General features: G+C 38.9%; 1 protein-coding gene across 1 annotated transcript; it reads right to left on the bottom strand.

The window, feature by feature from the left end:
* Positions 1-2,305: 2,305 nt before the first annotated feature.
* LOC135248029 (testicular acid phosphatase homolog) lies at positions 2,306-14,343 on the bottom strand. The gene is made up of 11 exons (XM_064322136.1): positions 14,224-14,343; positions 13,829-13,924; positions 13,228-13,314; positions 12,304-12,459; positions 10,777-10,875; positions 9,910-10,005; positions 9,374-9,506; positions 7,215-7,297; positions 3,796-3,902; positions 3,340-3,518; positions 2,306-3,178 (listed from the first exon to the last, which is right to left on the bottom strand). Exons 1-11 carry the CDS (start codon positions 14,311-14,313, stop codon positions 3,069-3,071), a joined length of 1,236 nt encoding a protein of 411 aa, XP_064178206.1. The 5' UTR covers positions 14,314-14,343; the 3' UTR covers positions 2,306-3,068.
* Positions 14,344-19,177: the final 4,834 nt, after the last annotated feature.

Here is a 19,177-nt window from a genome sequence, read left to right on the forward strand (position 1 = left end):
CACATTTCCCTAATTAAGCCTCATTTTTGGGTTTTGTATGCTCCACTTGCCTTCAGCGGCACTTGTGTTCGTATGCATCGTTACACTTCAAAGGTGCCTACAGAAGCGTTTATTCTACCTTTATTTGTGATTTTCACCTCTCCTGTTTTTGTGTTTTATTTGTTTGTTTGCGCTTGGCACTTCAGCACAGAAAGTTCTTGTTTTGGCTTGCGGGCTAGCTAACACTGTGGACTTGCTCTTCTGAGCTCTCTGTGGCCACTGTCCTTGGATGAGATGGGAAACACAGGCAGTACTATGGGCATTATCCAAAGTATGGATATAGGAGCACATTAGCAGAGTAGGTCAGTGGTGAAATCACTGAAGAATGTCAGCCAAACCCAGCTCTAGAAACAGCGACACTGCAAAAAAATAACTAAAATGTCGACCATTGTTAATTACGTAGGCTACCTGCTAAATGGATAATAGAGAGGGTGGGCCGGACTTTACTTACCTTCAATTGAAAAGATGGTCAGCATGCAAAACAGTGCCATGTCGAATGATTTTGAAAAGGTCAATGGAAACACTGTTCCATGCAAAATATGTGCTGCCAAATTCGCATACCACATGTCGACATCTATGATGTTAACCCACATCACAAGACATCACAGAAAGGCCAAGGCCAACGGATCATAGAAAACAAGCATCCAACTTCATAGTAAGACCTCGCCAGTGTGACAGCTGTCCTGCTGAAACCACACTTAATTGCAGATTTAATTGCAGAAATGGTAACAAAAAACATGTTTCCTGTAAGCATGGTAGAGGGTAAATGGTTTGGGGCCTACTGGCATTTGTTGAATCCGAATATACTCCTGTTCGATGTAGGCTATTGTTGAGCAAAAAATTACAACAGCCCAAATTGAATGCAGTGAAACAGCTGCTTTGATCTCCAAGTCCAGCAAGGTTGTGATAACCATCTATGTGTGGACGGCACTAACTACAGTCTTACGTGACCGTAACTTGCCACTTCATTGAAGATTGGGTCATGTGTTAACCTGTGCAGTGAGCAAAGAAGAATACAATCATTCTAGAAAAGATATAGCAATTCTTATTTTTTATTTGTTTTAACGTTTTAACAACATGATCTGCTCTGATTCAAGTAGTAGCATGTTTTTATTAGCAGTATCAAGGGCATAATTTATGGGGGTGGCAGCGTTGGCTATTGTGGAAAGTGATCTACGATGTGGAGAGCGTAGATCAGCCAAAATATAATTCACAGTTACAAAGCTAGCAGTGACACTCTGGCTTTTGCTTAATTCTGGTATGGCCTAACCCAGAAGCTCCAATATAGTGCCTGGAGGTGTACTAACAAATTTTTAAGCAATGGAATCCTATGAGTTCCATTCCCCCGAACCGCCTGCTCTGTTCCTGCTCTCTGTGTCTTATCTCTAGACCACCCCTTTGAAGCTTCTAGCCCTTTGAAGTTTCCTAGGGATGAGAGCAGGCTAAATGATGAATTAGTGGTCTGACAATAGTGAACTTGAAATTCAATTGTCTATCATTATCTCACAGACCATACTGAGCTGTGTTAATTTAGAATAGTAACTGGCAAAGCAACCTGCAAAGTGGCTGAAAATAGTTGAAATAACTAGTTTCACTCAGACTCAAAGAGGCTGTTTTAGAGGGAGAGAATACTTTTATTTTCCTATGGGAGGAGATATGCAATTATCCTAAAACATTTATTGGCCATTATGTTGGGTCATTCATGACATCATGAAGGACTTGGACCCAACAGCTCAGAGCTCAGTACTACATTGGACTCCACCCATTCAATCTGCACTAGCAACTGATGGAATTTATGTAATGACTGATGTAATTTGATGTTGCAATTCAATTGATTTCTCGTATGCATCGTGTGGGTACAGGTTTTTGTTTTAGCCCAGCTCTAAGACACCTGATTTGACTTGATTGAATACCATGATTTGTTCATTAGTTGAATCAGGTGTCATAGTGCAGGGCTAAAACAAAAACCTGTACCCACACCAGCCATTTTTGCATAAGATTGGGCACCCCTGGCCTAGAGTCAGCACAATGGCTTGTTCCTGACATACAGTAGTTAAATTAACTATGCCAAAGTGTACTTGCGTAATGACTGTAAATCCAGAAAACTCACACAAAAAGCCTATTCATCCTCCATGACATAGCTTTTCAGAGTTGTTGTTCATCATACATAGACTATCAAATATTATCAAATATAATAGATTATCAAAGCATTTTTATGCTGCCTCACTGAAACAAGAACCATACTTTGCAGTACACACAGCAGCTGTTAAAATTTTAATGTTGTTTCTACTTTGAAACACATTCATGAATTCAAAGGAAATATGCAATAAGTATACATTACTAAAGGCGTCACAGTCATCTTTAAACAAAGAAAATTTTAAGATTTATCCATTTTTAATTTGAGAATAAATTAGCTTGATGAGGTCTTGTGGTTATTGATGTTACTTATCCAAAAACTACAATAGATTTTTCACAATTACATCACAAAGGTCATTGCTCAAATGAGCAGTTATATGAGCAGGTTACTGTATATGAACAAAGACAGCATAATTCATTCCAAAAAATTGATTAAAAACAAAATGTATGCATATTCATATTAAACAAAAAAAGATTCAAATCTAATTTATCTACCACTTAAATTTGGAATCTGGCCATGTAAATTACCCTATTAGAAAAAAATTATAACAAATTAGTTGAATTCTGTAGTCAGTTAAATATTCAAAGAAAACCAGGTAGATTCATATCAAGTAATGTTTCTGTGTTACCACAGCCAGGCAGATTAAAACATAGGCATTACAGGTACACCCAGAAATCACAGTTGTGTGGTTGCATAGACTCAGATTTATGCTTTTTACTGCTGCATAATAATATCCCTCTCCCGTCCTGCTTCATTCTCTCCCATCTCAGTTATTGTGGACTGTCCACTTCATTCGCTTTACCAAGCTAGCACAGCCTTCTCACAGTGTTATAAAATCACAGCAGTATTTTCACGACAACATTGCAGCCACATAAAAAGTGTTTCTGTGAGGCTATTTGTCCACTGCATGGTAGTTCCCTCTCCTGTAAATAAAGGCTACTATACTTCCCAACAGTGCCACACCTAGGACAGCCACTGCCACTGCAAGAGCTGTAACCACACCTGAGAGAGAACAAATACCACTGGGTTAGTCAGGGTGCATTGAATAAAATGGTATCCAAATGATATCCAAATTAATTATATCATGAATATTTCAAATGTGAGTTGTAATAAATTCCTATTCATGTTACCATAAGTTCATCATAGTAAAATATCCGTCTTACTGGATTCTGACCCGGCCTGTTTCAGTCCACACTCTGCATCCCAGTCCTGTGTGATGACATCTTTCACAGCCTCAATGAAGACGGTTAAAGGGCATGGGTTGGCAGTGCAGCCAGGCACAGGGGTAGGATAGGGGTCATGGGTTGAGTCGTTTCGGTAAAATAACCCAACCGAATATGACCTGAAACCACATCATACAAAAATGCAACCATACTTCACTGTGCCTTCACACTGTATACTCTTTCCCATGTATTCTTTGTTAATACTCTTTTTTCCACATTAAATTGATGAAATCATGTTCCAATTAAATGTAATTATGAAATATCCTTTAGCCTGAAATGATTTGTCATTTCTTGTTCCCAGAAGATTTATTAATCACTTTCAGGTTAATTAGTGATTTTCTTTTTATTTAAAGTACTCAGCTGTTATGAAGAACATCACAGAATGCATAAACAAACCCGTCTTTCTCCTGGTAAAACTCAAAGAGTTGGCAGGAAGCGTAAGGGGGTAATCGGCCATTGTATACATCTAGGGCGGCCTGGAGAGTGATAAGCGTGGAGTCATGCTGGGGAGAGAGAGAGAGAGAGAGAGAGAGAGAGGGAGAGGAGGAGGGGGGTTGGAGCATTGCACACAAGCTGGCACAAGTTTTATTTCATCCTTCCTGACTGCCAAAAGGCAGTGCTTAATACTGAATATCTTCCGTCTCACACTAGCTTAGCTCCAGAAATTTATACTAATAAAGTCTATCCATGACCTAGGATGACATAGGCAAAAACATAAGTAACCCTTTCATCCGAAAAACTGCCCTTTTTTATCTTCCTGCAACGCAACGGTCATATTTACCGGCTCAATCACTATCATCTCATTAGTCAGAGAGCATGAAAAGCAATTGTTTGTTTGCTTGTTGCTGGTTGCCTTACAACCCGGAGCTGCAGGTCACACCTTCCTAGGCTACAATGAGACTCTGGGTTTCCAACAGAGTTGGACTCTACCATACCACCTCATCTTGGGCTACCACTGTCAGGAGTGAGTGCTTATAGCCTCCCTCCCTAGCCGCTTAGTAGTACAGAGCTGTTCAGCTCCCCATGCTGCTAACTAGCAGGTTGTTGTTTTTTTCCAGCTCCTTGATCATGGGTGTTTCTGCCTGACTCTCTCGCTAGTTACCCACAAGTAGGATAGCCGATCTGACTAGTTTGCCTGACATTAGGAGCTTTCATCCATATGGGATATATAGTCCCCTCCAAAAGTATTGGAACAGCAAGGTCAATTCCTTTGTTTTTGCTATACACTGAAGACAATTGAGTTTGAGGTCAAAAGATGTACATGAGATGACAGATCCGAATTTCAGATTTTATTTCCTGGTATTTTTATCTAGATTTGTTAAACAACTTAGAACATATCACCTTTTGTATCAGACAACCCAATTTTTAGGTGAGCAAAAGTATTGGAACATGTGACTGACAGGTGTTTCTTGTTGCCCAGATGTGTCCTGTTAGATTGATTGGTTAAACAATAAATAGTTCTGAATGTCTACTCTTGGTTTTAGCCTTGGGTTTTGCCTGTGAAAACTGCATTTGTGTTATAAAAGATAAACTAACATGAAGACCAGAGAGCTGTCTTTGGGAGAAAAGCAAGCTTAGAAAAGAGGGGAAATCGATCAGAGCCATTGCACAAGCATTGGGGATAGCTTGTACGACAACTTGGAATGTCCTGAAAAAGAAAGAGACCGTTGGCGTACTGAGCAACAGATATCGGACAGGTCGACCAAGGAAAACAACAGCAGTTTCTGACAGAAACATTGTGAAAGCTGTGAAGAAAACCCTCAAAACATCAGTCAGTGACATCACAAACAATCTCCACAGGACAGGGGTGAAGGTATCTCAATCAACTGTTCGAAGAAGACTCATCAGTAGTAAAGTTCTGGAACAAAGTTTTATGGACTGATGAGACCAAGATTAACTTCTACCAAAGTGATGGAAAGGCCAAAGTGTGGAGAAAGAAGGGATCTGCTCATGATCCAAAACATATAAGCTCATCTGTGAAGCACGGTGGAGGAAGTGTCTTGGGCTTGCATGGCTGCTTCTGGAGTGGGCTCACTAATCTTTATTGATGATGTAACTCATGATGGTAGCAGCAGGATGAATTCAGAAGTCTACAAAAACATTCTGTCTGCCAACTTACGGAGAAATGCATCCAAACTAATTGGGAGGAACTTCATCATGCAGCAAGACAATGACCCAAAACACACTGCCAACACAACAAAGGATTTCATTCGGGAGAAAAAGTGGAAGGTTTTAGACTGGCCAAGTCAATCACCAGACCTTAACCCAATTGAGCATGCATTTCACCCCCGAAACAAACAACAACTGAAAGAGGCTGCAGTAAAAGCCTGGAAAAGCATCACAAAAGAAGAATGCAACAGTTTGGTGATGTCAATGGGTCGCAGGCTTGATGCAGTTATTGCAAGCAAGAGATATGCTACCAAATATTAAGTGTTATTTGCTTTCAGTTACTTAAATACTCTCTGTTCCAATACTTTTGCTCACCTAAATATTGGGTGGTCTGATACCAAAGGTGCTATGTTTTAAGTAGTTTAACACATCTAGGTTATAGATAAATACCAGGAAATAATATAATACAAATATCATACAATACAAATACCAGGAAATAAAAGTTGAAATTCTGAACTCTTGTCTCATGTTCATCTTTTTATCTCAACCCCAAATGTATTCAGTGTATTGCAAAAACAAAGGAATTGGCCTTGCTGTTCCACTACTTTTGGAGGGGACTGTAATATAATGAGATTGGTGGGTCTAGAGCATGTCTTCTCAGAACTAACTGCTTCTCTTTAATATATATTTTAGAAATTGTAAAATAATAAAAACAGCTAAATTATAAAATACTTAAACTGTACTGGTGTCGGTAGCCAGCTTGCTACATTGGGTAAAGAAGCAACATTAAACTGGTAGAGCACAGATGTTTACCAGGGGAAGTATCCCCTAGCATACAAGCAGTTTGTGAGGCAGTTATGCAAGTTTGTAATGGTGTTCTTACAATAGACAAAGCCATGTCAAACAAGGACTCAATACTTTTTTTTCTGTTCTTAAAATAAATGTTCAAAATTCCCTCACAAAATCACACAATGCAGTTCCAATATCTTCTGTGTGCAATGTCTCATATTTGTGAAAAAATAGTTGAGAAGGCAGATTCAGTCAAGTGTCATTAAAATAAACTGTGCCAGAAACGAACGGTCTTATGTAAGATTTATCTGGGAATGTTGCCGCTTTTGTGTACACTAGTGCTGTGGCAGAAGATTTCTGTAAATCTTACTAGGTTCTGACCAGGCAAACTGAAGAAATTGGGGGGGGGGGGTTTCTTTTGAAAATTGACTCCGATTGACACATGACACTGACACAGACAATTGCGGGAATATTTACAAGTTTATATATACACACACATATATAATATATATATATATATGTGTGTGTGTGTGTGTGTGTGAAAGAGGTTTATGAGCCCGCATGTGGGGTCATGCTAACCCATGTGAGCTAGTTGACCTACAGGAACAGGTTGCAGAACTACTGGATAACATTACAATGACAAAACACAGAAAATTTAGAGAGAAACTCACAATCGCACTCTCATCCTACTGCTCACTCAAAAAAACTCTCTCCATGCAAGACAGAGTGAGTGAGTGAGTGAGTGAGAGAGAGAGAGAGAGATAGAGAGTGATGGTCATGGATACACAGCAAGGCAATAGGCACTGTCAGGACATTGCACTGCTCTTGGAAGTGTCTCAGTTGTATTGGCGCTGAGCTACAGATGCTAGCTACCTTAAAGCCATTGACATTTGTAGTAGCATTGAAGTGTAACTCACGGCTGAGTACATGATCAGTTTGAGTGGACTCTCCTTCTGCACAGCACTTGTGAAGTTCCCCAGGATGGCATTCAGCAACACCCCTATGATGAATATAATGTATTAATGAGCTCTTTGATGAAGGTAACAATTTAGCTCAGTGAATGCATTGTACGGCAGCTGAGGCTGAAGTCTTGTGAATGTCAAAAATGAAGACAAAATACAAGTGGAATCAGTATTCAAAATGTTTTGCACTCTCACTGAGGCTTGGTTTATACTTAAAGGGTCTGGAATTAACCTAAAGCATGAAACATTCAGATTTTTTTGATATTGTAATTGGTGAAAATATGAGCGCGTACAGGGAATAATGATAAAGGTGAATTATAAAACAGTGTGAGTGGAAAAGTGATTCTGTGCTTCCAAAGTGATGGTAAGCTTCCAAAATAGACTCTTTGATTCAGTGAGTCTCTAGAGCCATGTAAAAGTGACTAGAACACTGTAACACACATACACTGTTAGGAATGTATGCAGTGATCTTAATTTAAGGATTAGATTATGTACAATAGCTTCAAGACTTTTCTGTACTTCACTTCCAAATAACCTTGAAATAGATGGAGTCCGCTTTGGCCCCATCACTGCACCAAGAGGCGGTCACTCTGAACTGAGGTCAAAGTTTTTTGTCTCTTATGTCCGAATCTCTTTGAAGAAGTGGTTGTTGCATATATTTCCTTGCGATATTTAAATTGAAAAACTGAAATGCAGGTAAATTTAAAATTTGAGTCTGACTTTAGACAAATTCACTTGTGAGCATGCAAACCAAAAAGCCATAAATCCATGTGTCCTTTTGGGTTATCATTAGACAAAGGCATGTTGCGCACATGGTGAAAGACATACAGTAGACAAAATCTGCTCATATAGACTTTCTTACTCACTGAATGGTTTCAGTATAAATGGGAGCCACTTCTTAGAAGCTACTGGGGCTAGAAGACAGTAAAGTTGCCCTAACCATATTAATAGTGCCCTTACAGTTGCTGGTTTGTTTTAGGTGGATCTTGGAAAATTCTGTGGCCTCAGCTTGAAGAGTCACTGAATAAGGTGTAAGTCTTAGCGCACAATGTCACTCAGGTGAAAGAAGTTCACAACGCCTTACGTGCTTGTACCAGAGGACAAACCAGCATATTGTACATGCCAGCACAATGTCTACTATGCTATTATTAATGAGAAATGGGCTGTTATGACAACCCTTTCCTCAAGGTTGTGTTTTCTAGCCTAGCAGAAGTGAAAGTCATGTTTCATAAGTTTTTCTACACCTTCAGCTTACAAATTTAATCACAAAAATAGTTGCAGATCTCAGTGTGATGTTCCAAAATAATATTTGAAAAGCAGAACATATAGTGTTCAAATGAAACTTGACACTGTGCTGTTATGTGAATCCATAAAATACTGTTATAATACAAGCAACAATACAATAACATATATTGGGTTCTTTCACCCTACATTAAGCAGAATCAAAATTAATGTATGGACTGAAACAGCCTCAGCAAATAAAATAAAAATACAGCCCAAATAATAATTATACCAAAGGTATAGTTAATTACCTCTTTGTCTACGCCCCAAACCCATATGAGTGGGCCCACAGAATCATATCAGTCTCATTAACACACTTACCAACACACTGGAGACTTATTAACACACCCATCAGCCATGCACTGATGAATTCTCCTACTGAGCAAACTAATTAGCTGTAATTCACACACCCTCAAAGTAAACACAGTCCCAGCAGGGAGATGTATGCCGGCTAGTCTATGTATTAACCCTTAACGGCTGCACTCCTGGTCTCACTGGTCCCTTTAAAGGTAGATTGAGCATAAGCCATGTGTTCTACCCAGGGGGGTGCTAATTAGTCCCTCCATAATATATTCAAGCACACAAAGTGTTGAGGATCATGAATTACTACAAACTAGGCAGGCTATTTCCTCTCGATTTTTTTTATTCTTTTCATGTTTGATGCAAAAAAAAAAAAAAAAAACAATGGTGTAAGAGATTGCTTGATGTTTTGGCCATGGTCACCATTAACTCAGTTGTTGACCATATCAGTGCATCCTTGCAATATGACACAATGCATTCATGTTCACATTTCACACTGTCTTTCGTCCCTGAGCACCACTGTGAGTACTTACCTCCTGCCAATCTGGCCTTGTCTTTGCGCTTGTGAGTGAACACGCTGTACATAACCTCAAAGGATGCAATTTCCTCCAGAGTATTAAACACTTCCTGGGTTGCCCAGGATGGGATCGTCAAGTTGTGAATTCTCTATGAAATAGAACAGACATTCCCATCTTTGTGATTACCATTACATCTGTAGCATAGCATAAACATTAGAATGATTATAATATGGTCATAGAAATTCAGACTGACAAATGTAAATGATTGATTATTTTAGTCATAGCAATGCAATTAGCTAAATACTTTTTCTTCTCTTGATGCAACTCTTACAAATCACGTGTTGAAATATTAGCATTACTTATGATAGTGATTATCACAGAAGTGCCATGATGGTATGTAGATGCATTACTATTATCACAGTTAAAGCTAGAACCAGAAAGTGTGTCCATATCAGTTTTGTATCAACAACTTGAAACTTAAATGACAGAGGCTAGCACTGTTCAGCATTCATCAATGGGGGTCAGGTGCATGTAAATCCTATCGTCAGTACCTGACAGTAGAGGGTGTCATAGACCCTCCACACTTTCCGCACTGCCAGTCTGTCCACTGGGTAGCCAGTGTGGTTTGACAATTCTTGAATGAATCCCTGAGCAGTTTCCATAGAGAGTTGCATGACAGAGAGAACATGAACATGGGTTAAACATTGAGAGAGGAAGTAATGTGCCATTGTAGCAGAACATACATTTTAATGGTCTCTGAGCATGAGAATAGAATGAGGAACAGTGACAAAAGGCAAAAGAGGACATGCAGACAAAAGAGTTCCATTGCTAGAGTTCTGTTGCTAGTAGCAGTGTAGTCAGCAAAACATTCTGCAGTTCTTCAATGTCTCCACCAGAGGGAGAATGAGCTCTACTCATTAGAACCACCTTGGAACAGGCCTCACTAATTCAATCACTGGTTTAATGTGATTCATGATAGCCTGTTTAATTAAAGGCTGTTCAATTTAATTTTGTCACTAATTTAATCCCTTGCTTAATTTTCATATATGAATAGTGAAAGAATTCATGGGAGATTTGAGAAACAATGCAAGATGCAGATTCAGACAGACTGACAAAACAACAGGCTGATGAAGGACCTACAGTAAGACTTTCAAATCACATAAAGAGACAGAAAATATGTGCATGTATATTAATGTTTAAATTATGTGGTCATGCAATTCTTCTTTATATTATTATTATTATTATTATTATTGCTGTTGTTGTTTTTACCCTTTTAACTTAATATTTAAAGAAGCTCTGGTAGAGTTTGTACCATGCTTTTTTATATATATAAATGCCTCTATTCTGTCTAATGGCAGTGTTCTTTATTTCTCTTGTAAATATCATACTGAATATTGTACTAAGGTACATTTTCTAACCTTATAGGTCTTGAGAACTTTCTGGTAGTCTTCACTGCGAAAGGTCTCAGCCATCAAATCTCTGAATTTGGGGCAGTGTTTAAATGGTGTCTTCAGCAACTGAAAGTTTAAAAAACAGTGTCATTTCACATCATGCGTTTTTGTTCACACATGAAACTGTGGTTTGGTTATCACACTGACTGCAAAATATCATTAGTACCCTTAAAATAAAATAAAATAAAATAAAATAAAATAAAATAAAATAAAATAAAATAAATATAATAAAAACTGAAATATAATGTTAGTAATAGAAATAAAATACAATACGAAGCTCCAAAAATATATTGCAATACTTCACAATGTATTGGAAAATAAGCTAATTATTTTTTAAAAAGACATCGCTCTGAATAAATTTGTCAAAGTCCACATGAATTGCAGTACACATGATTCCCATAAGGGCAGGAAATGTGTTCCCTGGCGGACACACTTCAAATTAAATAGTGCACTACACTGGTTCACACTTTAGAGCTCACGCAAGACAGACAATATAAAACCTTTAGATAGAAAACTGATTGAACAAATACTTAAAACTCAACCATACATTAAAACCAAATGATGCTTAGCACATATTCAAAGTGAATTATCAGTAAAATCCTGCTTTCTCGTGACAAATGAAAATATAGAACACATAAAAATAATGAATATATGGCTACATTAAGGCCTCCTTCACCATTTCTGGTAGAATCAAAATAATAGTATACATTTGTAAGCGGTATTAAATAAGAATAACATTTATTTCACTCTTATGTTTTATACTTGAAAAAAATTAGTTTCATGGCTTATTTTATGGCAATAGTGTTTCTCCCATGAGTAAAATAATCCCTTTAGTCCCATTGATACCTGAGTATATAGATTAATCCCTCAATTTTTTTTATTTATTTATTTTTTTACATCTGATAGATAGGCTATATTATGCCTGTGGCAATAGAAAATAAAAACCTAACTTAAAACATAATGTCGCTGTACTGGTGTGTAGTAAAACTGTCAAAAAAGGGTTAAGGAGATATTATAAAATGACACAATTACCATGAGGTGAAAGCCTTATTTTAAGTGGGCTGAATCTTTACAGTAAGTGCTGCAGTAAGAGGTATGCCCAAAGAGATACTATGTACAGTATCACATGGGCAGCATTGCTTTCTCATTTATACCAGGGCAAATGATTAATTGCCAAATTCAAGCTGTTGTTGTGTACAGCAAAAACAAGTGGATACTAGTCATTCTCGTGATAACATGGGAAGTACATTAGTATATGGAGGCAACCAAAATATGGCCAAAGGGCCAATTTCCAATGAAAACACTAGGCGCAGTCACCTTTCCCATCTCCGCTACCCTCTAAATTCAATCAAAACTGCTGTATAGGCATGACCAGGGACACTCCTGCCAGAGGAAACACAGTTATCATGCTACTGGGGCTTATCGGACATTCTGACAGCCGGCCACGATGTGACAGTGGCAATTACAGTGGCAGCAGTGTCACCATCCCCTCACCTTGTCCTGGAATCTGGGGACAGTGTGTACTGGGACCGGACGCCACAGCAGTTGGTGCTGGATGGGAGGCGGGCGCACATTTGGGGGAAACAGCCCCGCCAGATTGGCTTCAGCGCTCATAAGCGTGCGATCGTAGTCGGTGCTGCGCACGTACACCTTTGGGGGCGGGGGGAGAAAGACAGCAGTTACGGAGAGGTCAGGTCTCGCTCTGCATGCCCGAACATGAGTGAACCTGGCTCCCCTCTCAAGCAGACAGCACACCTGTCATATGCAGTAACTCCCTGTCTGCTTGCGGTTGATTACCTGGACTTTGTTGGTCAAGATGTAAATGACAGATTCTATGTGAATGCGCAGATTGTGCATGTTGTCATTGCGGAAAGTGCTGAGTAAGGAGAATTGTGTGTGGGGGTAAGACTGGGAAGGGAGGGGGCAAGGATGAGGTGATGAGGTGAAGGGAGCGGGAAAGGGGAAGGATGAGGTGAAAACTGAGAAAAGGGAGAAGGGAGAGGGAGGGGGAAGGAGAAACCACCAGTCGAGGTTTATGAGTGACAGAAGGGTTGCACAGACAAATGAAGAAGGAGACAGAGACAGAGCGTCAGCAACAGTGGGAAGGAGAGAATTATAATTATGGTAGTAATTACATGTTTCTTCAGAGAGTGAGAATGGAGAGGACAGAAACAGTAGGGGGAATCTGAGCTGTGTAATTACACCATAGACACCTAGTGGGACACAGAGAGCCAAGAAACAGTGTCATCCTACAGTATAACTGGCATAAGTCCTGCAGCCTACATTCATTGCTCACCAATTGTATACACAAACACACACACACACACACACACACACACACACAGAGTTGCACAGAACATCATTGTAGTCACATGTACATATACTGCATAATAATTCAGTCATAGAGAACAAAATTACCTCTTTGCAGTTGTAATCTGCACTGAGGAATTTTTCATAGCGTTTCTTCAGAAATCTTCCTAATTCATATTGCTGTCTCATCCCCAACTGAAGACAGAAATAATGATATAACAAGGTTGATTTAAAACTTGATGCAGTAATAAAAATAAATATCAACATAATGCAAACATGTATATATTCCAGATATTCCGTATAAACACAAAATATCATACCCCAGCTGTTTTTCATAAAGGACATCTCTTTCCATAAAACATGAACTTCCATTTTAAGCCCATTAATATGTACCAATACAGTAAAGATGCAATGCACACAAGGGCAGCATAAATATAAGTTTCAAATATACGTCTCCAGATGCTTAATGGACAGACATATTTGTCATTTAGACTGCTTTTTCAGTTCTTGATTATTTTGTGATATAAAATCAAAGCTCCAGTGAAAGGGTCCATTGTACAGTGGTGGGGTATGATTGTATTGCTTCAAAAAAAAAAACTGACATTGCACAGATCTTTGATCCTGAGTGCACTGAAATTAAGGTCAGCAGAAGAAAAGGGCAAGTGAAAAGTAAGAGCCCCTAGTACAGTAAACACATGCAGTACTGTACCTCTGTCAGTTGTCCAAAGCCTTGAGCCCACACTTCTTCTTTGTGAGGATCGTTAGGAAAAGACTCTATGGGGGACCGATCGCCGTGCCGAAATACCTACAGTCACATCACAAGACAGGTAAAATGTCAATAACATAGTACAGCAAGCATGTATATCCAGTGCAGAAATATACACCATGTTGTGCATGCACACACACACACACACACACACACGTAACATATGGCACACAAAACTGACACATGCTGCGCTCTTAAAATGAACATAGTGTTACAAAACACCCTGAAAGTAAAATACCATAAACAGCAGATGAACACCATCCACACATTCACACGCACAGTCACAGCACAGCAGTTTATAATTCAGCGCAGTAAGATATGGTAGGCAGAAAACATACAGCCACAACAAATTTTAGGATACGTGGCTCTTCTGATGAACAGCAAGAGAGGATCAGAAGAAATCCCAAATACTTCAGTGTTGCCAACATCTTATTCTTCCTGTGTCCTGTTACAGCTGATCAAACACTGCAACCAAGGAGAGAGAAATTGATGAACATACTGAATTGTCTACTAATATGTCCATAAAGGATGTGAAAGTAACCCATACCCCTTACTCAGATTTATTTAATGAAATATATTCCTCTTTAAGTTTGAATTTTATATATATATATATATATAGTTGTTCATTTTGTTCCACAAACTTTTATTGTTAAATATAGTAGGTTAATACAATATTGAATCATGTGATAATCTGAAATGTCCTTGTTCTTTTATACAATATAGATTTTCTCCATCCTTTACTTTTCCAAGTCCTAAAGTAAACATAAAGCAACCCATTGTATTCCTAAAACAAATAATTTTCCAGAAAATGCAGCACACTATATATATATATATATATATATATATATATATAGTTTTAAAAAACGGCCATGTAGTTACCTGTCTGCTGCCCTTTCAGTGCCTAAAACGCCATTTGTCCTTCTGTTCCAGCCTGTTCCTGCGCCTCTACTTCATCTCTTCACCTTTATTGACTTGTTTGTGAAAATGAATTTACAGCCTTGGTGTGTTGGAACATACATGCAAACCAAAACTCAAAATGATGCACCAACGCGTTTATAAATCACTTACCTGAGGTTCCCGCCTTTTCTTCGTGCGTATGGCATAAATACCCATTATATTCTCGTATGTCATTCGTTGAGGTTTTGTGAATAAGGGTTTGTCATGCTGTAGATGTGTTTCTTGGTATTTAAAGAACAGTCAGTCTGATGTCTGTATCAGCTAACCTTCAGGTGAAAAAAGTATTGAACAGGTTATATTTAAAATAACAACACATAATTATGAGGTCTGAAATTATGTTGGCTTAGTAACCAGTTTTTATTTGTCAAGAGCTGTTTTTTATCTCCATATTTGAACAACTTGTTTCCATGTAAACATGGAAACATGTTGTTCAGTTATATTAATAAAACAAATTGTTATAAATATTGCTAATACAAAGCTATACCAAAAAGTTTCAGTTAATAAATCACAAAAAAACTATGTAGGCTATAGCCAAGTTAAAAGTTTTAGTTTCTGTGAGTAAATGCCTATATAATATTCCAGCATACATGGCAAAGTTTATTCAGTAAGCCAGCTGTTAGGGCCATTCTTTAATAATACGGTTTGAAACTATTAGATATCTTACATAAAAATAATAGGCACAAAATACAAACTTTCATGATTTAGGTTAGTTTACATCATTTTATTTTTTCACTTCATGACTCATAAAAAGCATGTAAAATTTTGTGACATGTTGTCTTCTCTAGCTGGAAAGGATAAAATTTGACACAAAATGAGCTAGGCTGCCTTGATCCAACTGGATTTATGTAATTGGTCCACTACATCGATAACATTTGTTCTGAAACAACACATCCAGTACTACTGTCTCTTCTGGCCTTCTGACCATCACATTATTTTCTAGGCTGTAGGTCCTAGGCTTCTCCTTTCTTAATAAAAGGTGTTCAGGTGAGGTTCATAATAGATGCATGGATTAATTGAACAAAAACAAAACCACATGATTTATATCAGGCCAATTCATGAAATACCATATCTGTGTCATGTTGCCATGTCAGTCCACTCAAGATCATGTCTGATCAATTAATATTGGAACAATGTGCCTATAGCCACGAGCCATGAGAGCACATCAGAAAGGGAGACAGAAATAAAGAGATAAGGAAAGAGTGTGAGAGTCTAATAATGGTAGAGACCATGAATAGGCAGAGTAAAAAGAGAAATCAAAAATAGAGGGTTGAGGAGAAAAGCTTTGGGCACAGAGATGATTGTTCATACACGCACAAACTGAGTGAACACCACAGTACACAACACTACACTGAGAGAGAAGGAGGGAGAGGGGATGAATGCAGCAGTTTTGAAAGAGCTCTTGGCTCAGTTCAAATAGTTACCATGGTTTCAGGATGGTTTCCTTGGAGACGCAAGCAGCCAATAAAATAAATTTGAAGCGAATCTTTGCAGAGAGACAGAGTGGGATGGAATGAGAGGAAGAGGAGGAGCTACAGATACACAGAGTGACTGAACATTACAGAACATTAACACTGCACAAGGGTGGGGTGTGGATATGAGGGGGCAGAATGAGAGATTGGGGTTGGTGGGAGAGAGAAACAGAGTGGCTGGTGGGGAGAGCGGGAGAAACATACTGAGGAAGAGAGGAGCGAGAGGGCTATTTTAGGCTGCAGGTTGTCATGGAAACAGCAGCCACACTACAGAATGGAGAAGCTAAAACACATGGATAGATTAAAATAATTATCAGAATATTTATCTTAAAGTTTATTAAACCATTGTAACCTAATCGATCAATTTTTACAAGTCCTCTCTGTCAGTCATTGCATGTGTAATATAATAGTGTCTAGTCAGTGTGTTATCTATCAGCATTTCCTTCAGTGCAATGTCAAGGCTAATAGGCTGCAGTGTACATTCAGTCTGTCAGTAAGTCAGCCTGTGTGTTTCAATTAACACCAATACTCCACTTCCTCTTTCTCCCGATTTGCTCTCTGAAGGACAGAGGTATTCCCACATTTCTCGGTCGCCATGGCAACGCTGCAGCAAGAAAGAGAGGGTGCAAGAGGAAGGGGGAGGGGACACAGGCAGAGGGATGTGTGCACAATGCTAATGCTACTTCACTGATCATCGATTGTGTATTTATTCTCTTTCTGCCTCTCTGTCCTCCATGTATCCCCGAATTCAGTCTATATCGCAGTCAATTCATCCCTTCATCCACTCTTTATCTACCTTTCTACATAGATTGCTAGTGCGTGCTTATCTTTGTAGTGGTGTGTACACAGCCATTTTTTCATCAGTGTATTCTGGAATGATATGTAGAAAAATCTCCCTTCTGACTGCCTCTCCCATGATAATTCATCTTCATGTGAGAGGAATTTATTATGCATTTAAGCAGTCACACTATCCAACAATGATATGAAATCAGTGTTTTCCCAACAAGAAAATAATTCTAAGAAGTCATTAAACACAGTTGATAGGACTATACCTACTTTCAGTTCAATAAATAAAGGTACTCATTACTGAGGCAAACAGAATCATTACAAGGGAAGTGCTTTGGAGCTCCCCAAGGCTGGTGGACCTCAAAAGCCTGAATCCCAACGAAGAAAAGTGCTAGGGTGTCAAAAGCACATGAACATCCAATATAAGAACACACTGCACAAAAGATTCATGAAGAGAACAGGTCATTTAGCTGCTGCCTCATTATTTTGTTTATAGTTTACTGTGGGCCAGTCTTTGAAAGACTCCATATTCACAGCTGCATCTTGTCTGACTGAAGCTACATGTTGAATATGAATATCTGTCACATATTCTATGCCCGCAGGTTTCCCTATACACAATGGGTATGATGTGTCATATTTCTTTATTTTGCTATGCATGTGTGTCTATCATTTTCTGTGAGTGTGTGCATTTGTGTGTGTATGGGTGTGTGAGCGTGTTTATGCATGTGTGCAAGACAGCATGCGTGTGTTGGCTCATGTTCGTACGTGCACATGAACGCAGCTATATGTGTGTGTGTGTGTGTGTGTGTGTGTGTCTGTATCTTGCATTCTGTATGTCACTTCTCCCCCTCCTGCTCCCTGGTTTTTAATCAATAACTCATCTGTCGACGTCGATTCGCCACAGGAAAACAAATGCCCTTCTTAGGGGTAGAGAGGGAAAGGGATATGAGGAAAGGTTCACAAAAGCACATCGGACAAACTTGTTCGGGGCTCACAGATGGAGGCAGGGCTGGTCCGCAGCTAGCCAAAGGGGCCGGTCAGGATGAGAGGAAGAGTGTGAGAGAGGTGTGAAGGGAGGACAAGAAGCCTGTGTAAGAGTGCTACAGAATGGCTGGTTAACCCCCATCTCCAAGGTTATTCTTAATAAATGTACTACTGCAGAGAGGGGGGGAAGGGGACATTCCCATACATTAGCAAGAAGCAAGACAGGGAGATTGATAAGAGGCATCAGGCACACTGACTGACAGACGGAAAACGACAGAGTACCGGCTCGCAGAGAGACAGATTAAAGAAAGAATGTGGCAGAGACGAGGCGAGCGAGGGCCTGATCGAGTAAGAAAGAGAAAATGAGAAAACGTTCCAAATCATCAAACTGCGAGAATTGACCTTTTCAAGTAGGAGAAAAAAATCCTCCATTTTTTGCTCTCTTCATCATTTTGTACACCCCACCTCCACAGCCCTTCATTTTGCATCTTCTTCACTTACCTTCTTTTTCCTTTCCTCAGTCCCCTTCAGCCACCATTTACACTCCACAACCTCACAAAGTGAGATTTCGTATATATCTGTAAATTCCTCCTATATCATTTTTATATTTGTTTGTCATTTTTTATCATTTTTCCCAAATTAATTAGATATAACTCATTCTGGAATGGTTATTTCCCTCTTTCTGCGCAGATCAAAGTGTTTCCCACATATTATCACAACTTATGTACACCTTACACTTCATTTCTAAACCAATATTTAAAAGCATCTATTCAATTGTTTTGTATCTTAGACTTTGTAGTAATTTGTATATTAAGATCATTTAAGTACAAAAGTGATTGTTCGTATGAGAGACAACTTGTGATTACTGCACATCACCTTCTCATAAAACCATAAAAGCATAGGCTGTATTTTCCTCATTGTTCTAAATTGGTTGGGGTAAATGTAGTCACACACTGATACGAACCCAGAACCATCTCAAACTGATACTTGCATCCTTATAGGCCAAAAAGTGGCCCAGCGGTGAAAAATGCAATCAAGCACACAGTCAAACAGATGTGAACACAAGGCACGGTGAACTCTGGGTCAACTGAAAGGT

The sequence above is a fragment of the Anguilla rostrata genome, chromosome 2 (assembly GCF_018555375.3).
Source record: "Anguilla rostrata isolate EN2019 chromosome 2, ASM1855537v3, whole genome shotgun sequence".
NCBI lineage: Eukaryota > Metazoa > Chordata > Actinopteri > Anguilliformes > Anguillidae > Anguilla > Anguilla rostrata.

What these genes read in the sequence shown, in the direction of transcription:
- LOC135248029 (XM_064322136.1), bottom strand. Translation starts at nt 14,313, where the DNA reads ATGTTGGCAACACTGAAGTATTTGGGATTTCTTCTGATCCTCTCTTGC. An exon ending in TTTTACCAGGAGAAAGACGG is followed by an intron (nt 3,519 to 3,795) that starts GTTTGTTTATGC and finishes ATGTGGTTTCAG; the next exon opens with GTCATATTCGGTTGGGTTAT. An exon ending in ACAGGCCGGGTCAGAATCCA is followed by an intron (nt 3,179 to 3,339) that starts GTAAGACGGATA and finishes GTTCTCTCTCAG; the next exon opens with GTGTGGTTACAGCTCTTGCA.